The sequence below is a fragment of the Agelaius phoeniceus genome, chromosome Z, assembly GCF_051311805.1.
Source record: "Agelaius phoeniceus isolate bAgePho1 chromosome Z, bAgePho1.hap1, whole genome shotgun sequence".
NCBI classification, from domain to species: Eukaryota; Metazoa; Chordata; class Aves; order Passeriformes; family Icteridae; genus Agelaius; species Agelaius phoeniceus.
In genome coordinates, this window is record NC_135303.1 from 51030699 (window position 1) to 51052383 (window position 21685).

Sequence of the window (21685 nt, forward strand, 5' to 3'; positions counted from 1 at the left end):
CTTTTTTTTTTTTTTTGTTTCTGAGGAGATGGGAATACAATTAAACAAAATATTTCCTCTTTGAAGAGCTAATTAAAGAAAGCTTCTTCTAGAATATAATTCTAATAGATTATCAGGAGATTGATTATTAAAAATGGGTTGAGAATGAGCTATATTAAATAGCAAGCAACCAGTTTCTGAACTAGAAAGATGTGTCCTTTTCCTAATTTTATTGTCCTTTCTTATAGTGCATCTCTTGACACACTTCCTGCTCTCTTTTATTTGTATTTTTAAATTTGGGTATGTGTTTTGCTCAAAAAATCTAGTTGCGGTTTATAATTAGGCATTACTAAATAATGAACATGGATGTGCATCTTGAAAAATACATCTGTAATAGTAGAGTATCTTCCATCCTACAGTCTAATTAAATAGCTGATCCCCCTTTTTCAGGGCTAATGTATCAACAGAGGAACCACCAGTTCCAGTTGTAACTTCATTCATGTAAATACTTGAATGCAAATCCTGTGTCATCTGTCTTATCATACTTTATATTTAACAGATGTTTGCATTCTCAGGCCCTGAGATTGCTTTCAGTTTCATCAAGGCCATGATGCAGAGAACAATTCATGCTTCCTTTCCTTGAATTATCTTTGCTTCTCCCCATTTGGATATTCCTTATGCAGAAATAATAAAAGAAGGGCAATGAACTTGTTTTCTTGTGTTTGTTTTAAGCAGCTGCTTTAAATGCAGCACATTTTTATGTAGGTGCAATCATGAATAGTTCCTGCATCAGTTAGTGTACTGCTGATTACACTCTAAGAGACATTTACCAACTGCTTAATCACGTAGATAGTCCAAGTCGTTTATTGAGAGCACTTAAGGAGAAAAGACTACTGGATGAAAAATCCCAGGAATGTGGTGTTTAATGTAGTAAGGCAGATCTTGACTTGTCAGTTAGTTAATATATGTAAGAACCAAGCACGCAAGACAGAGACATATTGTGTCAAACTGATTTATGATGTGTGCAGATGTTTAGTACACAGTTCAAAGATCCTGGCAGAATGAATGAAAAAAAATTCCAGGTGTATGGTAAGAACTATTCTTGCATATTAATGCATTGATGTCAATGAAAAAGGTATTGAAAAAATGCTTCACCTTTATTGTTAGATATAAGTGTATGTAAACTGAACGCCCATTTTATTTAAGAATCACTCTGAATTAAGAAAATAAAATGAAAGTGCAGGAAAATAAATAGACCTTTTTGGAAACATTGGGAAGATGTTACAACATTCTGTTGGTCTAAAATCTCTTGTCCTAACTATCTGTGGAGAGCTATTAGTAAATTCAGAAACACAAATCATAATTGAATTGTCAGAGGACATGCAATTTGAACTTATTTGTGGTAGGTGACCAGGGTAAGGCACTGAGTCCTTTGCAAAGGAGATTTTGTGAGGAAATACAGCTTTTAGCGTAGGAGGTGTTAATTTGGTACAGTGTTTTTGCAGTGGGCTAAGAATACGCATGCACACAATTACTGCATACCAACTGTTGCAGGGCAGCTGGCTGACATGCCACAGCTTGATCAGGTGTCAAGAATGGCACAGGGATAACAAAGCTTTTCTGCTGGAGGAGAGAGAGATGTATTAGGTGACTCCTTGGAATTCCTTCTACCCCTTTAACTTTATTTATTGTACCATAGGTAAATGAAATGCCATCTGAAAATGGTAGAAGCTCAAAGCCTCTTTGGTCTAGTCAGTTTAAAGCATGAATTTCTGCATATTTATTTTATTTCTTGGTTGAATTATCATCTCTTTTCCTTCCCTTCTCCTACTTGGCAGCATTTGATTTACTCCGTAACTATTCAGCCACCATGCCCATGGATACCAACATGCCTGTCCTAAAAGCTGGAGTTCGGCAGTGATCCGGACAATAATATATGTGACGATGTTTGATGTTAAAAACAGATGATAGATGTTAGAATGGCTAACTCTGTTTTATTTACTGTGGGTCAGTTTACACTGGAAGTTAGTTACACACAAAGCTAACATGAACTATTGTCATATATTAGTTATAAAAAAGATAAAAAATTAGATAAAATATTTCTATATTAATTTACTCGCATGTAAAACTCATGTGAGTAAAACTCACTGCTTGAAGTTTCCCTAATTTTAATAATTTTCTTCATAGTTATTAAACCTGCCAGGAGATGAAATTACATATAATTTTCATTCTTACAGTTGAAAGACTGCTAAATTCATGACAGTTTTCATGTCTTCACCAGAAAGCTCTGCAGTGCTCTTCATGGAATCTTGCATTGACAGACAGGTATAGCTATGGTGGGGCTGACTAAATCACAAATACAGCAGTTGCAGCAAAGCAATCTAACAATGGATCTACCTGAGTTGTGAAGAAGTGAATTACTCCTCTACCTTTTAAGAAATCTGCTTTTGGTGACCAGTTTTTGATAACGTCATACACCTTCTTTGTATTTTTGCAAAAAGCCTGACTGCTATGGCAGCATCCCTTCCCGAAGTGAAGTTGTTTTACATTGTATTGATAATGATAGGTGTTAACATTGCAAGCAAAGTGGGATGATGTAGTCCTCTCAGGACTACTCTGCATCTTTTTAACTAGAGAAACAACTTTCTGCTGTATTAATATAAACCAGCCAAAGTAATGTGAGAAACTGGAATTACTGCACTTTTAAATTATATGATATTTGTTCTTTAGGGAAAAAATCCCAAGCACTATAATCCATGTAGGCTACTGTCTTCTGGTTCATCCTAGAAGATGAACTAGACTACGAGAAAACCTATCTTTTCAGCAAACAGCTATCAGTGCTTTTATTTTTCTTAAAGTACAAATAGTAGAAGCGAAGTTTTTTTTTTTTATTAACTTGGTCTCTAGAGGTTTTGAATGTTCCTAGCCTGATGAAAGACTTAATTACTGTGTGTATATATATGCATGTTTGTCTTTTCTGTTCATTGCGGAACAAAGAATTTCCTTGAAAGTATCTCTTGAGCTATTTTTTTGTATCTTAGCAGAGGCAGTACATTTGAATAATTCAGTGGCATCAGCATGAGATAACTGCAGTTTGGCTGTGGACACATTTAAATTTCACATTTCATTTCAGTTTAGCATTGAAATTGCAAGGAAAATAACCCACTTTGAATTTTATGTTGAGCTGACAAAAATATTCTAAAAATGGTGAACAATTTTGTGGAGAAAGAAAAAACATTAAAAGCTTTCCTGATTAAGTTCAAAGTATCACTGAAACATTTTAGCATAAAAAATATTATTGTTGTTCATTGACAATATAATGAATTTTAATATATAATATAATAGATGTTATTATTTCAAGTATGTAAAAACCTACACTGTTGCATTGTGATACTATGTCTGAAGTTGAAAAAACAAACCCCTGTAAAAATGACACCTGTGGGCAATTTTTGGATACTTTGTTCCAGGCTACATCCATGTCAGATTTTAGTGTTGTGTGATGCAGCACTTGTTAATAATGATTTAGCATTACGTCAGTGAAGTATGTCCTTATGTGTTTAGAAATTACTTTCACATCTAAAGATAGAAGGGAAAAAGCAGGAATTGGGTTCTTGTAGAAACAGAGTTGTTAGAGACCAGGGGAGGCTGGTGAGTGATGTAGTTTTGAGGTAAAATTGCAGGATTATGCCTCAGATTGTAATCTGCCGACATCTACCTGCATCTAGTGAAATAGGTACTTTCCTTGCTGAATCATTTCAGCAAGAGAACTTACATTGCAGAAGGAAGACTCTAAAGATGAATTAATACATTTTTATCTGTGAGTTGCTGGTTTTGAGAAGGAAGAAAACATAGTGATCTTTGTGATTTAGAGGAGCTTAAAATTCCATTGTGTTTGCAATTTTTTGTTACAGTAGGAAGAATTCACATCCTCATGAAAAATCTAATTTGTCCAAGACATAAGCCTTGGAGAAACACTGCTGTCTATGCACTCAGTTGATGCTTTACTGGTTTTGATACCCAAATTGTTCAAAAGATTCCTGTTTCACTCAGGTGACCAGATCTCTTCACAAAAATAATTTGCTATGATTTTATGTGAGACTAAAGGTGTTCAGATGGATTTTTACTATAGAGCTATAACTAATTAATACTGGTTTGGTGGGGGGTGGAGAGGGGCATAACAGAAAAGTAGAAAATAGAAACTCTCTGTTTTCTGTAGTACATGTATGTACTATGTAAGTACTGTTTTCTGTAGTACATGTATGCGAATTTATACATATATGAATGTTTGAAAAGAGTGTGAACATGTGCAGATGTGTGCATTTCTGTATAGAGAGGTGTTTGCATACGTATATAGGAGTGTAGGTAGATAGAAGTACATAGACACAGTTGCAGTGGCAGAGTGCCATGCAGTTCTGAAAGTATGTGGTAACAAACTGTACCTATGTTTATTTTGAGCTCTCTCACTTCTAGAGCATTCTGTATTGCAACTTGAAATGATTGAAAAGGGAGTCATAGTTTAAACTAGGTGAAATTAAAAGAAAATAAACCCAAACAAATCCAAACAGTGTAGATGTTTTGCCTTCTGGTACTTCAGCTTAAATATGATTGTGTTCTAAAGGTGGTCCATGCAATCTCAATGTCTGGGAATGTATAAATAAAATTAGAACATCTTACTGAATTGGATACATACTATTGTGTTTGTTATGGTAAACATGGGATCTGACAACAGTAAAGACTCAAGATCACTAAGAAATAATGTATTCCAGTAACATTGAACAAAACCTTGAGAGTCTTAATATTGAAAAAAGTATGGAAGATGACTCATACCAATATGTGGGAAGAAACATATTTTACAAGTGTGTGAAATCTGATTGTTTCCTCAAAATCAGTCTGAAGACAGAAGACAGTAACTATTCATCTCTTCTGACTTTAATCCCATGATAGAAATAGTTCCCGTCTTTCTCTGTTCTTCCCAATTTTTTAATTCCTCTGGGGAGAAATAGAGTAAGACAATACAACTTTTAAAATATGGATGTGTTTATATAAATCATTGTAGTAATTTTTTCAGGAAATAATTTGTTTGTTCAACAAGCTAATAGGTTTTAGATTGCAGCATACTGCTTTGCAGCTGTCCACCAGCTGTGCCAGCTTTCTTTAACTTGAGTGTTATGTTTTCTTCTTTTTTTTTTTTACTGGATGTATTCTGAAGAAGGTACATTTTTCCTGCCATGTATGCACCAATCAAATGCAGTTATCAGTATACTATATTTTAATTTTTTTCCTTTTTAACAGAAGGAAGGAGAAAAAAATCACAAAGTCCGACTAGCAGTTGGAAATGGAGTAAGAAATGATGTATGGAGGGAATTTTTGGATAGATTTGGTGCTGTTAAGATCTGTGAGTTCTATGGTGCTACTGAAGGAAACATTTGTTTCATGAACCACACAGGAAAAATTGGATCTGTTGGGCGCACCAATTTCTTCTATAAGGTGAGTATTTATTTACATTCTACTTTGTAGGAGTGATGAAAAATTGTGTTTCTTAGTTGTAGTGCAGTCCTAAGTCCAAGACAAATTTTCTAGCTTGGTTTTTGCAAGTTAGTTGATCCTCTGTAAAATCTTGGCACCCAACACAACTGTACACTCAGCAGAAACACTGAGATTTTTTATAGAGTTCACAAGAGTCAAAAAGGCTTTGGCTCTCTTCTGAAAGCTTTGAGTAATCTGACAGTTGCCAAGTATAGTTTCAGGTCTCTACTACATTAGAGGACAAAAGAAAAAGTTTGATTTATTTTAATACCTAAGAATTCCTCACCGCTGAAATAAGACTACAAATTTCCTATTCTGATTTACTGTTCTACAAATTATAGTTAGAGATGTGTTTATATAGTATGTTAATATTGCATTCTGCTGTGTAAATATTTGGCATAAATGGGAATTAATAATAATTAATATATTGTAATAATTACATACAGTAGCATATAGACAGATACAAATTTAATAGATATTTTATACCTAGAGGCAAACTACATCTAGCCAGTATCAGTATTTAGAAATGTTAAAGATAACACAATACATATATAATCACTGTTGAGGTATTGTGACAGAGAATACTAGGCAAGATTATTAATTTTAAAATGCTATACCCCTTTATCTACAGTCTAGAGTAGGTGTTTGCTGTGTTCTAGGCTACTGAAACTAGAAAAAAAACCCCATTCTGTATTTCATCAGCTTTGAAAATGGCAGTCATATATTTTGGGGAGGAAGACTACATGTTACTTATATCACACATTATGACTCCTCCATCCTTCTGAGTAAATTAAGAATTTATTTATGCTTGAAATTCACAAGTGGACTTTTTCTTTTTGATTCTGGAAGGACAGTATTTTAAAAACAATTTGAAAGTCCCAAACAAAGTAACGTGTCCCAACCTTTAGCTAATAATATGAAAGACGTCTAGCCTTTTTGAAAGGAGACTGCATACTTACCATTGTGTTGCTTTTTATGCCAGTTTTTACTCTTCTTGAAATAAATAGTACCTCATGCATTGCCTGGAATTTTAAATTGAGTGATACCTATCTATATACAAGTCCTGTTGACTTAAATGACATTTGTGGTCCTTAGGAGAACTGATAGCAAAATGTCCCGACAAAACTTCTTAAAGGAATAATGTAAAACCATTGTTTGGAAATACAACAGAGGTATCCTCTGATGCCATGTAAATAGGTTTCTAGGCAGCATGTGTTCCAGGGTCCTCAGCTTCAGTACTCCATCACCACAGTACAGTCATTCCACAGACTGCTTTACACACTGGGGCCAGAGGAATTCTTCATTTCTTGTACAGAAACTCAGACTACAGTGAGGATTCTGGAACCACTCAGAAAACACCACAAGAGCTAGTGTGTTGCTCAGAAACCACAGAGAGCTCAGGAATTTAAGCAGCTGATGCCACTGATTCTCTGTCCTACATGTCTGATGCTCCATTCAGTGACCATCCAATGCTGTTGGATATTTCCAGAAGCGTCCAGAACTGCTGCCAGAAATCAGAGATCTGGAATTTAGGGAGTAGTAAGTGAACCAGGAGCCTTACAGCTGATGTTAATTTTTGTTTCAGACTCTTCTAAGCCTGATGCCTTATAATATTACAAGATTTTGCATGTGTTCCACACTTGAGTAAACTTGTTTTCAGTATACAGAACTTTGGGCAGATTTTTGTCATAAGTCATTAACCTTTTGGAAATACCTTGTGAAGTCTACAGCAGATAAAGGTTAAAATTGAAACTACCTGCATATTTATTTAATAATTTGTATTTTTAATTAAATAATGTGGTGATTTTGCAAGTGACACTAAATACATATTTTAATAACATACATAAGTTCATTTTTGCTTATTTCAGACATTTGCTCTGGGAGGTTTTTTAATACATTTTGCAGCTTGCAGGTTACTAAACAATGCCTTCTGAAGTGTAGCTGTTGTTTGTTTTACTTCAGTCTAAATGACATCCACTAGACAACTAGTGATATGTAAAGGAGAGCAGCATAATTTCTGATTTGTTGACTTGTGAAAAACCTTTGCTGAGGTTGGAAAGAAAATCTGTCTCCTGCTGTAAAGCAGACAATGGCACAGACAAGGCCCAGCCACCCAATCACTAACACTTGTTGTTTCTTCAAATAAATGCTACATCATCTTTTGGAACATTCTCTTGACGTGCGGGACAACATGAGATAATCTTTAACATGGTTTCTAGGGATTTCCTGAACACCTATTTCTAGAATAGAAAGAAACAGAACTGAGAAAGTGGGAAAAATAGATTTGTGTGTTCATATATGTGATATACTGAAAGAGAAGGAAGAAACTTGCTCCCTTCCAACAGCATAATTGCACAGCTTGCAACAAAGTAGATGCAGTACAAAGCTGTATGGATACAGGTGTTGGGAGTATAGAGGGAATAATAGCAGAAAGTTTCAAAGTATAACATTTTTAGCGGGGGGAGGTGGGGGGAAAGGAAAAAGAATAGCGCATTCTGTTGTAGTGACAATGGCACAGTTTGTAAAGGTGCAATACAAAAATTACAGCTTTAAGTGGCAACTTGAGTTCTGAGTGAGCAAAGTAACTTTTCTACCAGTAACTGCTAAGGACTGGGGATAGATGCTTGTGATAAATATTAAGGTTCTACAGAACACATTTATTTTTATAAAAATATTAGAAGACATAAGGTAATAGAAAGAAACAGATGAATGTTACAGCAGTTGGCAGAAGTCACTGTATTTAAGATGTTAACTAAAAGCAGTGCTCTTGTTTGCACTTCTTTCTTTTCACACTGTGTTCTTTATATAAGAGGGATTGGTTCATGTGCTTGAAAGCCTCCCTGTAGAATATGAATAAATCTTTCAATAAAGATGTTTACATAGAGTCAATGAACAGAAAAGTAGAAGCCTCTGAATAGCTTTTCAGCTGTGAAACTTAAAATGTTTTACAAAAAATACAATGTCTTGATTAACACAGTAATATAATAAATTACTGTCTAATCTTTACATCTGGCATACATATGTGTCTAGGTAATGTTAATAATCAATTATGTTATATACGAAATACATTATGTGTGTATTTATATAGATGTGATATGGGAAAAATCTTGAAGACCCTCAATTGTGTCTATCAATATATAAATCTCTTTCTTATACTGAAATAAATTCTGAGTGATGACAGACAACAAGGGAGCTTGGGATTAATGAGATCCAAGGAAGCTTAGAAGAAGGGCTAAAAATAACCCAGGCCACGCTCACCTGAAAAACATTATGTAAACAAACAAACAAAAACAACCAAACTACAAAAACCCCACCCAAACTTTATTTGTAAATGTAATTTCTCATTATTTTAAGCAAAGATACTTAAAATATCACACGAATCCAAATCTCTTACACAAAACCGTAAAGATAAAAATCAGCTTTGAACTGAGGAACATTTATATCTTATAACAAATCTTAAATAATTTCAGCATATAAAATGGCTTTCACACAGCCATTCAGAATTAGTATTATGCACTTCTTCATGCAGTCACAGAACTTGTGGCAGAGGACAAATTATATTGTTTAAAAATAAACAAAGTTAGTTTTAAGCAAATTTTACAATCCTGGAAAATTATTCAAAGGAAGAATACTGATGTGTAAATCCAAGAAATGGATGCTCCTAAGTTCATTGGCCAATGAAAATTAATGTTGTTTCTTCTCCTTTTACTAATTTTGAGCTAAAATAATCTAAAGTACTACAAGTATTTTCTAAAGTATTATATTCTTACATGTAATGATTCAGTTAATATCAAACATAGCTTAAAATATTTGTTTCTTGGTCTTGTTTACTTTAGCTCACAAAGTTGTGTGGAGTACCTATGCGTCTGCTCTTTACAATGTAAATATTTCAAGTATATTTTTAAAACTGTCTCTAAGATGTGATGACACTATGTTCTAACTTTTTTTTTCTTACATTCCAGTTCTTAAAGATGCTTGAAACTAAATCTAGTACATGTAATGCTTTGTTTTCGAAACTGATATTCTCCAAGAGAATTCAAAAATACTTCACCTTTAAAACCAGTAATAAAAAGCTTGTGATCTCTGTTTTCTGGTAAAGGTTCTCTGAGCATTCTCTGCAAGTTGAAATGCTAGGAATGTCAAAACTCCTTTCAAAACAATATTTAAATTCACATATTTCCAATCAATTAAAAAATAAAACAGATGAGGGAAGATGGTATTAGATAACATCTGGGCAGCATAGTAGTAGTCAATGTTGCACATTAATGCGCTTTCAGTTTCAGCTTGCTAAATGATGCTTTTTGTTTGCTACATTATCTTGTGCTTCAGAGAGTAAGATGTAGATTAAAATGATGAATGTTGCATGCAGTACTCTGAGAAAATAATATGGTAATGCTTCAACAGCTCAGGTCCTTGTCCCATTAGAATTTAAATAATGAGGCGAACCAAATGTTAGTCTGTGCCCAGACTAAATGCTTTGCTGTGGGGCTTTCATTTTCTAGTATTTAATATGAAAAGCAAGCTGCTTAGAATCACAGAATGATTTAGCTTGGAAAAGACTTTTGTGCAGGCACAGCTGTTTGCACAGACTATGCGTAGTTTCATTATGCATATTTAATACAAGATGTGGTTCTTTCTTTTAATTATGTGTTTTCATAATGATTATTTCAGAAACCTAATTGGAATACACCTTGTTAATATTCTGAAGTTGTAGGCAAAAGAAGTGTATACAACATAGTAATGTATAATAATAATCTCTCAGATACTGAATTACAGTTTCTGAGTGTTTTTAACAACTTGAAATAGTTCTTCATTCTTTCAGAGCTCAAAAACTGTATCTTGTCAAAATACTACTCTGTATGATGCATTATTTGTATGATGCATTATTTTAAGCTATTCTAATCAGACACAAACCCAGTAACATTTAATTTTATACCATTTCATTCTTATTATTTATATTATTCCTTGCATTTGGTCATATTAAACCTATTGAAGTAATAAATATCAATGCAAAAAGAAAGAAAATGAAGAAGAGTAGCATTTAAGGCAGGCAAAAAAAATGAGGCCCTCTTCCGCTCTGTTCCTCAAGAAAAATCAATTATTTTCTAATTGAGGCAAACTTTCTGGCCCTCAGATTCTTGACTTTGTTAAATTATTTAATCTGAAGTTAATAAAAATTAAAAACCCCTTCACTTAATTAAAATAGTGTTCCATTCTTGAATCATTATTTTGCAGGCTATGACCTTTTTCCTTTGATCAACTGTTAAAAATATCTTTTTGTTTCAGACTTAGGGTAGAAGAAAAACACAGTGCTGAACATTGAAAGGACTCAACGAACCTGTTTTGTCCATATGAGGCTGAAATTGCGGGACTCATGTTGCTCTTTATTAAGATTTCCTTGAGAAAAAATTATTTATTTACAACATTATTTCAAATTAGGATAAAGATGCAACTCTTTGTCCGAGTTAGTGGCAGAAAATGAAGGAGGTTTATGTTTTAACATCCTACCCTTTACTTCAGTCACTTCCATATTTTCCTCCTTAAGTTATATTGCATTTCTTTATTGTGAGGAGTGCAGGTTTATATTAACGTTTTATAAAATTGTTCCCTTATTGCCAAGAATTCTCAGGAGAAGATAATTACCCTGGTTTCACCAGTTGTTAAAGATTGCCGATACATTTCCTTTTGGGAAGGCAACATGGCATCCCAAGCAGGGCAAATTGCTCTTTAGAATAATAAAGAGACAATTTGGACCACTGCAAACACAGTATCGCGGAATAGTATTAGGAAGTGTCTCTTAAAGGTCCAGTTTGTATTCCTATCACAGCAGAAAAATAAAGCAAAGTAATAGTCACGTGCTGTATATTCAAGGAAAAAAAAAAAAAAAGAAAGAAGAAGAAGGGGAAAAAAAGTGTTGCACTTGCTAGTTTTGATAGTAGTATCTTGTCCTTCAGTTTGCTTGGAGCCATGGCAGGATGTACCCTTCTGCTGGTGCTCAGTTCCCATCACCATACAGCAGCCTGAGAAGGCAAGAGGGAAGAGCTGAGGCTAGTTAAGCAACAGTAAAGCCCAACAGGAAGCAGATTTTCCTTTGTGAGGCCTTTCCCTTGCCAGCTGTTTTCAGTGCCAGAAGACCCCAAGAACACATCATATCAGCCACCACCATTAAATCTCACTTAAATACTAGAGATAACGTTTCTATGCTGACTCACATTGTTCTTTCACTGATGATGTAGATCCCATAACTTACTTGTAAGAAAATTAACAAATGGACAGTTCTGTGTCTTCATTTACAAAACTTTTGATGCTGCTTACCCTCAGGAAATGGCATAAATTTACATGCAGAGTATTTTCAGTTTTAAATGAAACTGCATTCTCCTTTCAGATGAGCAAGACTGGAGTACAGGTTTCCTTATGTGTATTTGCTGCCACCAGATGTCACTGTGTAGATGAGTAACTGATGACTTCTTCCCTTTTTTAGCTTTTTTTCCCATTTGATTTAATCAAGTATGATTTCCAAAAAGATGAACCAATTAGAAATAAGCATGGTTGGTGTGAAAAAGTTAAGAAAGGTAAGTATATATTTTAATAGGATATTACAGCCTATTGTTTTTATAAAAATATTTCAGAGAGCTGTTTTAAGAAGCCTTGCTATTGTGTTACTGCAGTTTACCAAATCAACTGTTACTCTTTGCTCTGAAAAAAAGCAATATGATTTTTGATCTCAGATAAAACAGCATTAAACATACCAGTACTGATATCAGAAGCACTCAGGAGATCCTTGGATGTATTCACAGAAGAGTAGTGTTCAAAAGTGATGCTATGGCATTATCTTTGAATTTTTACATAGCGACATCTGTGTTTTTTAAAGGAGGTTAACATAAGGAAGTGGTTGCCTAAGAGATCTACAGGAAGATTAGAGCAAATGCTTTTTGATGAGAGATTAAGTGTTTCTGACTAGGTGATGTGATTTGGCATAATAATTAAAAAAAAAACAACCCAAAAAATGAAAAAAACCCCAAAACTGCTTGATTATAGCCGTCCTAAAACTATTTACCAAAAATCGTGATTACACAATTTCTCAAAGCAATACCCACATACTGGAACATGTATTGAACTGTAGGAAGGTAACAGCTGAAACTGGAGGAAGAAAAACTCATATTAAAGGTCAGGCAGACAGCTTTAATGGGGAGCTGAAACAGAATTTTCAAAGGAGATATGATATTCTCTAACAGTTGGTAATAAAACATGGGCACTTTGAAGATGATATGTCACCAAAAGCTGAAATTTTATAGGAATTTATCTCTATGGATGCCAGACTGACCTGTGAGGGGAACACATGCTTTAATTAAACATGTGGTCTAATTTTTTTCCAACTACACCACTCAGTCTAATGAAAAGTATTATCTCTGTCTATAATCTTTGTCTTACCACGTCTTATTTCTTCAGAGCATTATGGCTGCAATGATACTACCAGTGAACTAAATACTTCTACTTTAAACACTACCAGTTTATGGGAAAAAAAGGCACAGCTTTTTTTAAGGAGGCAGTCTTAAATTAAAAATTGTGCCTACTTTTGGAAACATTTTGATATATTTTCATATTTATAATTCTTGTCTCTGTTACAAAGTAATGAAACTCTTAAGCTATATTGTTCAGAACCTGCTCCCAAAAAGGTTATTTCATACAATTATTCCATACTCTGCAAACTAACACCATGATACAAGCATAAGAGGATAATCCTTTCCCGTACTCTCCCTAATTTTTGAGGAAAAAAATTGTGTTAAACTTTTGTATTTTACACCACAAAGTAAACTGATGATGCTATATCACTTTAATGAATATGCTTAAGAAGTCACAGAATCACAGAATATTCTGAGTTGGAAGGGACACACAAGGATCAAATCAAACTCTTTAAGTGAATGGTCCCACATGGATTAAACCCACAAGCTCGGTGTTATTAACACCAGGCTCCAAACAAGTGAGGTAATTTCAGTGTTCTCAGAACTTCTCAAAAGAGATTAAATAGGAACACAGTGCCTGGGCTGAGCACCTACTTCTGATTAACACTAGTTTTTCATTAGGAAGCTGATAAAGCTGACAGTCATCATGGAAATTCAGTAACGTGTGGGGAGTCAATTCAATATGAACTTGAATGGTGCACTTTCAGAGGATTATAAACTACTAGGGAGTTACAATAGATAGATCACCCTTCTGGGAGAAAACTGGTGAGCTACCAGGAAGAAATACAAATGACTGTGAATTTGTGTGGACAATACTGTAAGTAATATTAATGTCAGGTACAGAAACGTCCAATGATATTTTGGGTTTATATTCTTTCAACTTCTCTGTATAGGTGAGGCTGGTCTTCTGATCTCCAAAGTCAATGCGAAGAACCCCTTCTTTGGTTATGCTGGCAATAAAAGACACACAGAAAAGAAATTACTCTGTGAGGTATTTAAGAAGGGAGATCTTTATTTTAATACTGGAGATCTAATGGTTCAAGACCATGACAATTTTCTGTATTTTTGGGACAGGATTGGAGATACCTTCAGGTACAGTTACTGTTTCTTTTAAAATTTCTTAATTAAAAATACATAGAATGGAATAATGTGGTTGGATTTGTTTTTAACTGGAACTGTTCAATTTATTGCTATTGTGATGTAGTTTATAATGACTCTGAAGTGGATGATGAAGGCTTAATTTTGTCACAGGTGTTCTGTGAGTAATATTCCTGTGGAATTGAATGATTCATTTTCAGAACAGTTTGCAGGAATTCCAGCTCTTTGATCATGCTTTTCAATAAGCATATAACTAGTGATGGATTTGCTGTGAGCAAGGAAGTTGGATGCTGATGTGGACAAAAATGTATCAAGTAACAGAGATTGGCCACTTTTGATATATTTATTTAAGTGTAAAAAAACTTGGAAACAATTGTATTCAGTGGCCCTTACAGTGTTGTGATGCCCAGTAAGGGCAATGAGTTGCAACATTGTCTTCCAGTGATCAAATTCTAATTGACAAGTGTGAAAAAATGTGAGGTAGTGTCAGTCTGAAATGAATGGAGCTTCTACTAAAGGTTTTTAAAAGGACAATTGTCATAGGATTAAATTATTTTTTCACACATTTTAGATGGAAAGGGGAAAACGTTGCCACTACAGAAGTTTCTGATGTCATTGCAATGTTGGACTTCATACAAGAAGCAAATGTGTATGGTGTGTCTGTGCCAGGTAAAAGTTTGAATTATACATTTTGCTTCTCCCAGGTTCATTGTTAACCCTCATAACTCTTTCTATTTCGTGTTTTAAACTTATGAATCATATTTGATTGAGTCATCTCTTTAATATCCAGCTAAAATGTAGATGCAGGTAATGAAAATACCACCTGATTATGAATGAGCCAGTGAATTATGCATTACTTATCTGTATGCAGTGAGGAGTATCTTTGAAAATCTACCATGCATACATTTGTGATAGCTACATAATCTAAATTAGAATATAAAGATTCAGTAAATTCACATCTGCGTAAAATCCAGACATATGTGTCAAAATAAAATGTAAAAAAGGTAATTCTAATGTAACTCTAAAGGAAAATATATGGAGACATTTTGCTGTCTTATTTCACTTTGCCTTATAAAATAACTGTAAACATTTAAGTTATAAAACCAATAAGAAAATGAAAAAGAATATAAAGAGAAAAATAAATGTGTAAGGAAGAAAATATACTAATTTCTTTTAATAGGGTTTTTTGTTATTTTTCATGAGATTGGATGGGCTTGATTGTCATTCATGCCAAATATTTTTTTAAAATACATGTTTGGGTTTACTGGGATAAAAAGAAGTTTCTATATAGGAGACTCTTTGGTGCTCTGCTTTGCACCAAACTAAAACAATGGCTAAAACAGTGTTGATAACTTAACATGCTTGGCTACCACTGATCAGAGCTTGCACAGTACAATGCTTTCTCCGTGCATGAGAATTCTGGGGACAGCAAGAACTTGGGAGCAGATGGAGATGATACAGTGGCCCAAAGCTGACCTAAGCAATATTCTGCATCATATGATACAGAATAACTTTGCCATGCTTAGTTATTAAAGCTGGAGGAAAAGAAGTGGATGAGAGGTTTGTGGGTGTGGTGCTTGTCTCCCTGAAAAAGCGCTGCATGCTCCAAGTGAGGCCCTGCTCTGCAGGAAGTAGCTGGACATCTCTGATGGTAAGGAATATTGAATGATGTTCTGGTTGTGCTTTGCTTGTGCATATATCTTTTTGTTTCCCTATGAAACTGCAATTACCTTAACTATTGAGGCTTGCTTTCCTTCACTTCCCGCGCCATGGCAGAAGGGATTGAGCACAAAGCTGGCTGGATGTTTGGTTGCTGGCAAGGATAAACCCACCACAAAATGATAAAGGAGTTTAAAATGAGAGAAAGTGTCACTTTCTCTCATGTGAAGCATGAACACTCACTTGAACAGTATTTTAAAGCCATAGAACATGAAACATCATAGAAGACTGTCTAAAAATCATATTCAAAAGTATGAGACATGCTAATTTCCTGTACAATACTTACCTGTTTACCTACTCAGTTTATCTGACTGTCTTGGTAATTACACTTAAGTTTAAAAAAAATCAAATTCCTTAAAGATTTTATAGCATAGCAAAAAATTAAACTGAAACAACAATAAGGTTGGCAGAACATCTCTGCTGTTACTACTAGCCTAAAGTGTTTAGTTACCTACTAGGCTGAAGTGTTTAGTTAATTTTGATAGCTGAAGTTCATTGCTTTTACCTTTTACCCATTTTGTTCTTTACCAAAGACTCACAGTGTTCTCATTTTCCAGACTAAAGAGTAAGAACTTTTAAGTGCTCTCTCTGTTAATTTAGATCCACAGTTTTGAGAAACATACTGGCTAGAGAAAGAGACTAAAACAGAAATGAAGATATAATTGGCTACTCCAGGAAAGACACTCTTCACTCTTGTTTTCGAGAGAGGAATGTTGTTGATGTTTATCCACATTTATCGATTATATCAAGCACAGGACTCCATTTAGTCTTACCCGCCACACTAATTTACAGCATTATTGCTTAATTGAACACTTGAGTGATCTCCAAGTACATGGAATACCAGATAAAATATGAATGAGATCTTGCAGCTTTACTGAAACTCAGAATATGATATATGACTGTTGGTTTGTTAATGCACTATGGGTTTTTTTGTGCGGTTTATCATTACAATGTCAACTTTATTCATGTTACAAAATTGTCATCTAACTTCCTTTTGTGCAGATCATGAAGGAAAAGCAGGAATGGCTTCTCTTATTTTAAAGCAAAATGCATCATTAGACTTGGAGCAAATGTATAAGCAAGTAGTGACCTATCTACCAAGTTATGCTTGTCCCCTCTTCTTAAGAGTCCAGGTAAGCTGCATTATTGCACTGTGTATACAGACATCTACATAATTTAAACACAGAGATAGCTAAGTGAATAACAAAAAGTGCTTGTTCATGTATCACTAGATTAGTTTTAGATGGGGTCCTATTTGCTGTCTTCATTAATGGGATACTGGAAAGGGATTACACAAAAAGTCAATGAATTTGCAGATTATGTTTAAATGAGAGAAACTGTACAAATGAGCAAGGAAAGAGATCATACAAAAGGATTTGGGGAGATTAGAAGCATAATCATGGTAAAAGAAAAAGATTCAGATTTAAAAACATGAACAATTGCATCTGGAGAAAAGAATCTAAAATCCATTTTATTCAGTGAAAATGAGAGAGAAATAGAGCTAAAACAGAAGACAGTGGGCTGAACACAATAAAATGAATGTTATTTTCTGTGTAACAATGATTCTTTGTAACAAATATTAAAGCATTTGAAAAGATACAAGGTAAATTGAAAAGGTGAATGAAAAAATATCTTATTATTGCCACCACAGTAATCATCAGAATCATCCTTATTTGTGCACTACTTTGTTCTAGCAACTGTCCAGTTTGGGGTAAAAGAGTCCCTCCCGCAGAGTGTAAAAATGTAAATATCATAGAGCTAGGAAAAAATATGAGAGTATCAAAAGCACACAATATTGATAATCATGATACATGAAGTCTGATGAGCACTTTCATTTCTCTTAAGTGTTTTGCAAACTTCATGATAAAGACAAACAGAAAAAGGTTTCTGAAGGTGTTTATGGGGGAGTCCCCTACATTTGAGGAGCAGATGAAAAAAATAGTCATTTTTTAAAGAGAAAAGTTATGGAAGTTGGTTTCTTAGATCACCCAGAGATTGAATATTGGTTCAGAATAAAGAGGGAAAACAAAAAACTTGTGAAAGACCTTGCAAGTGAAATATGTGTGTATGTATCTATCTATCGCATAATTCCAGGAAGATATCTTGCAGCAGCATTCTGATGTGAGAAAGCAAGATTAGACTTGAGAATGTTGCAGTAGTAAGTTTATGAATTATGAGAACCTAGTCTAGATTCACTCCTGTATAGTTGTACAGAAAAACCTTCACACTGGATGGAAGGAATCTGAATCTTGGGTATTGCATTGATATCAAGTATCTGGAATTTGAATTTAAATTAAGATTTAAATGCCTCCATTACAGATGCATTGCTGTTGGTACAGCTGTCATTAACCAAGAAAGAAAGAAGGTAGAGGGAAAAAAAAATAAAAACATATTAAGCTATAGAATAGGTATGAGGCCCTTCATCTAGAGAGCCAGCCAGATGATTTAGAAGAAAATTGTCTGCCCAGTGGGCCTCCCAGTTATGACTCATCTGTAAGACGGATCACCACCTCTAACAACAAGAAGAAAAGAAGGGTAGTCATAGTGGGTGATTCCCTTTTGAGGGGAGCAGAGGGCCCCATATGTTGATCGGATCCATCCCACAAGGAGGTCTGCTGCCTCCCTGGGGCCCAGGTATGAAATATCACTGAGATTATATTCCTGGGCTGATTCAGCCCCTTGATTATTACCCACAGCTGATACTCCAGGCTGGCAGTGATGAGATTGAAAAGAGGAGTGTCAAGGCGATTAAAAGGGACTTTAGGGCACTGGGTCAAGTGGTTGATAGGACAGGGGCACAGGTAGTGTTCTGCTCTCCCTTTGGTATGAGAGAAAAATAATGAAAGAAATAAGAGAAATCACATCATTAACAAGTGGCTCAAGGGTTGGTGTCATTGGCAAAATTTAGGATTCTTTGATCTTGGGGCAATTTTTACAGCACCTGCTTTACTGGAACCAGATGGGAATAATCTCTCTGTTAAGGACAGAGGGTTTTTAGCTCATGAACTGGCAGACCTTGCTGAGAGGGCTTTATACTAGGTCTGAAGGGGGAAGGTGATGCATCTGGGCTGTCTAGAAGCAGGTTCCAGGGTTGTAAGACTGTATTAGGAGAGAAATCAGCAACCCAGCTGAGGTGCATGTATACCAATGTGTGCAGCATGGGCAACAAACAGGAAGAGCTGGAGGCCATGGTGCAACAGCAGAGCTATGATGTAGTTGCCATCACAGAAATGTGGTGGGATACTCACATACCTGGAGCACTGCACTGGATGGATACAAGCTCTTCAGAAGAGACAGGAAAGGGAGAACAGGTGGAGGGGTGGCCCTTTATATTAGGGAGGCTTTTGACGCTATAGGTATTGAAACTAAGGAAGATGGAGTTGAATGCCTATGGGTAAGAATTAAGGGGAAGGCCAACAAGGCTGATATCCTACTGGGAGTCTGTTATCATCCACCCAACCAGGAAGAAGAGGTGGAGAACTTTTTCTATTAGCAGCTAGGTAATGTTTCAAGATCATCAGCCCTTGTTCTTGTAGGTGACTTCAACCTACGAGACATCTGCCGGAAGCTTCATACAGCAGTAAAGAGGCAGTCCAGGAAATTTTTGGAGTGTATGGAGGACAACTTCTTGTCTCAGCTGGTTGGTGGGCCCATCAGGGGAGGGAATATGTTAGACCTGCTGTTTGCAAATAGAGATGGGCTGGTGGGAGATGTAGTGGTTGGAGACCACTTGGGGCAGAGTGATCATGAAATTAGAGAGTTTTAGATATTTGGTGAAATGAGGAGGAATACCAATAAGACTCTTATATTGGACTTCCAGAGGGCAGACTTTGGCCTACTTAGGAGACTTATTCAGAGAATTCCTTGGGAAGCAGCCCTTAAAAACAGAGGAGTTTAGGAAAGGTGGGTGTGCTTCAGAGATCCTGAGGGCACAGGAACAGACTGTCCCTGTGTGCTGAAAGGTAAGTTGACGAGGTAAACGTCCAGCTTGGATGAGTAAGGAGGTTTGAAAGGAACTTAGGAATAAAAGGAGGAGCTTTGGAAGGAAGGTCAGGTGTCTCAGGAAGTATTTTAGGGGGTTGCTAGAGCATGTAGGAAAAAAATTAGGAAGGCCAAAGCTCAGTTTGAACTTAAAATGGCGACTTCTGTAATGGATAATAAAAAGTGTTTCTACAAACATATTAATGGTAAAAGGAAGAGTAAGAGCAACCTTTGTTCTTTACTGGGTGAGGGAGGAAACTCAGTAACTGCAGATGAGGAGAAGGTGGAAGTGCTTAACACCCTCTTTGCCTCAGTCTTTAGTGGGAAGATGGCTTGTCCTCAGGACAACTGTCCTCCTGGGTTGGCAGATGGTGTCAGGGAGCAGAATGGTCACCGTTATCTAGGAGGAGGCAGTGAGAGAACTTCTGAGATGCTTGGATGTTCATAAATCTATGGGCCCAAATGGGCCATCCCAGGGTGAGGAGGGAGCTGGCAGATGAGCTTGTGAAGCCTCTCTCCATCATTTACCATCAGTCCTGGCTCACTGGGGAGGTTCCAGATGGCTGGAAGCTGGCCAGTGTGACACCCAATCACAAAAAAGTGTGGGAAGGAGGATCCTGGTAATTATAGGTCAGGTAGCTTGACCTCAGTACCTGGCAAGATAATGGAACAGTTTATACTGAGTGTCATCACACAGCCCTTACAGGTTGGCCAGGATATCAGACCCAGCCAACATGGAGGGGGTAGGTCATGTTTGACCAACCTGGTCTCCTTTTATGACCAGGTGACTTGCCTGGTAGATTCAGGAAAGGCTGTGGATGTTGTACCTGGACTTCAGCAAGGCTTTTGACACTGTCTCCCAGAGCACACTCCTGGGAAAGCTGGCAGCCCAGGGCTTGGACAGGAGCACTCCTTGCTGGGTTAGGAACTGGCTGGATGGCCAGGACCAGAGAGTTCTGGTGAATGGTGCTGCATCCAGCTGGGGCCAGTCACCAGGGGTGTCCCTCAGGGGTCTGTGCTGGGCCCAGTTCTGTTCAATATTTTTACTGATAAAATGGATGAGGGTGTTGAGTCTTTCATGGTAAATTTGCAGATGACACTAAGCTGGGAGTATGTGTGGATTTGTTGGAAGGTAGGAGGGCTCTGCAGAGAGAGATGTTGGATTGGATGGGCAGAGTCCAATAAGATGAAGTTTAATAACTCCAAGTCCTGCATTTTGGCCACAATAACCCCCTGCAGCGTTATAGGCTGGGGATGGTGTGGCTGGACAGTGCCCAGGCAGAAAGGGACCCGGGGGTGCTGGTCCACAGCCGGCTGAACATGAGCCAGCAGAGTGCCCTGGGGGCCAAGAAGGCCAAGGGCATCCTGGCCTGTGTCAGGAATAGTGTGGCCAGCAGGAGCAGGGAGGTCATTCTTCCCCTGTACTCAGGTGAGGCCACACCTTGAGTGCTGTGTCCAGTTCTGGGCCCTCACTTTGGGAAGGACATTGAGACAGTTGAGTGCATCCACAGGAGGCAACAAGGCTGGTGAGGGGCCTGGAACACAAGGCCTGTGAGGAATGACTGAGGGAGCTGGGGGTGTTTAGCCTGGAGAAAAGGAGACTCAGGGGTGACCTTTTCGCTCTCTACAACTCCCTGAAAGGTGGCTGTAGTCAGGTGGGGTTGGTCTCTTTCTCCAGGCAGCAACTGACAGAATCAGAGGACACAGTCTCAAGCTACACCAAGGAAAATATATGCTGGATATTAGGAAGAAGTTTTTCACAGAAAGAGTGATAAATTACTGGAATGGTCTGCCCAGGGAGGTGGTGGAGTCATCATCCCTGGATGTGTTTAAAAGAAGATTGGATGTGACACTCACTGCCATGGTTTTGTTGAGGTGTCAGAGAACAGCTTGGACTCAACGATCTTGAAGGTCTTTTC

The 21685-nt window shown here is 36.6% G+C and overlaps 1 protein-coding gene across 1 annotated transcript in view; it reads left to right on the forward strand.

Moving 5' to 3' along the window:
* The window catches only part of SLC27A6 (solute carrier family 27 member 6), a 40895-nt gene that overhangs the window by 17318 nt on the left and 1892 nt on the right, over positions 1–21685 (forward strand). The window contains exons 5-9 of the mRNA XM_054652394.2: positions 5272–5466; positions 11987–12077; positions 13862–14060; positions 14638–14735; positions 16788–16918. Coding sequence (XP_054508369.2) covers positions 5272–5466; positions 11987–12077; positions 13862–14060; positions 14638–14735; positions 16788–16918 — 714 coding nt within the window. The remainder of the gene's footprint in view (positions 1–5271; positions 5467–11986; positions 12078–13861; positions 14061–14637; positions 14736–16787; positions 16919–21685) is intronic.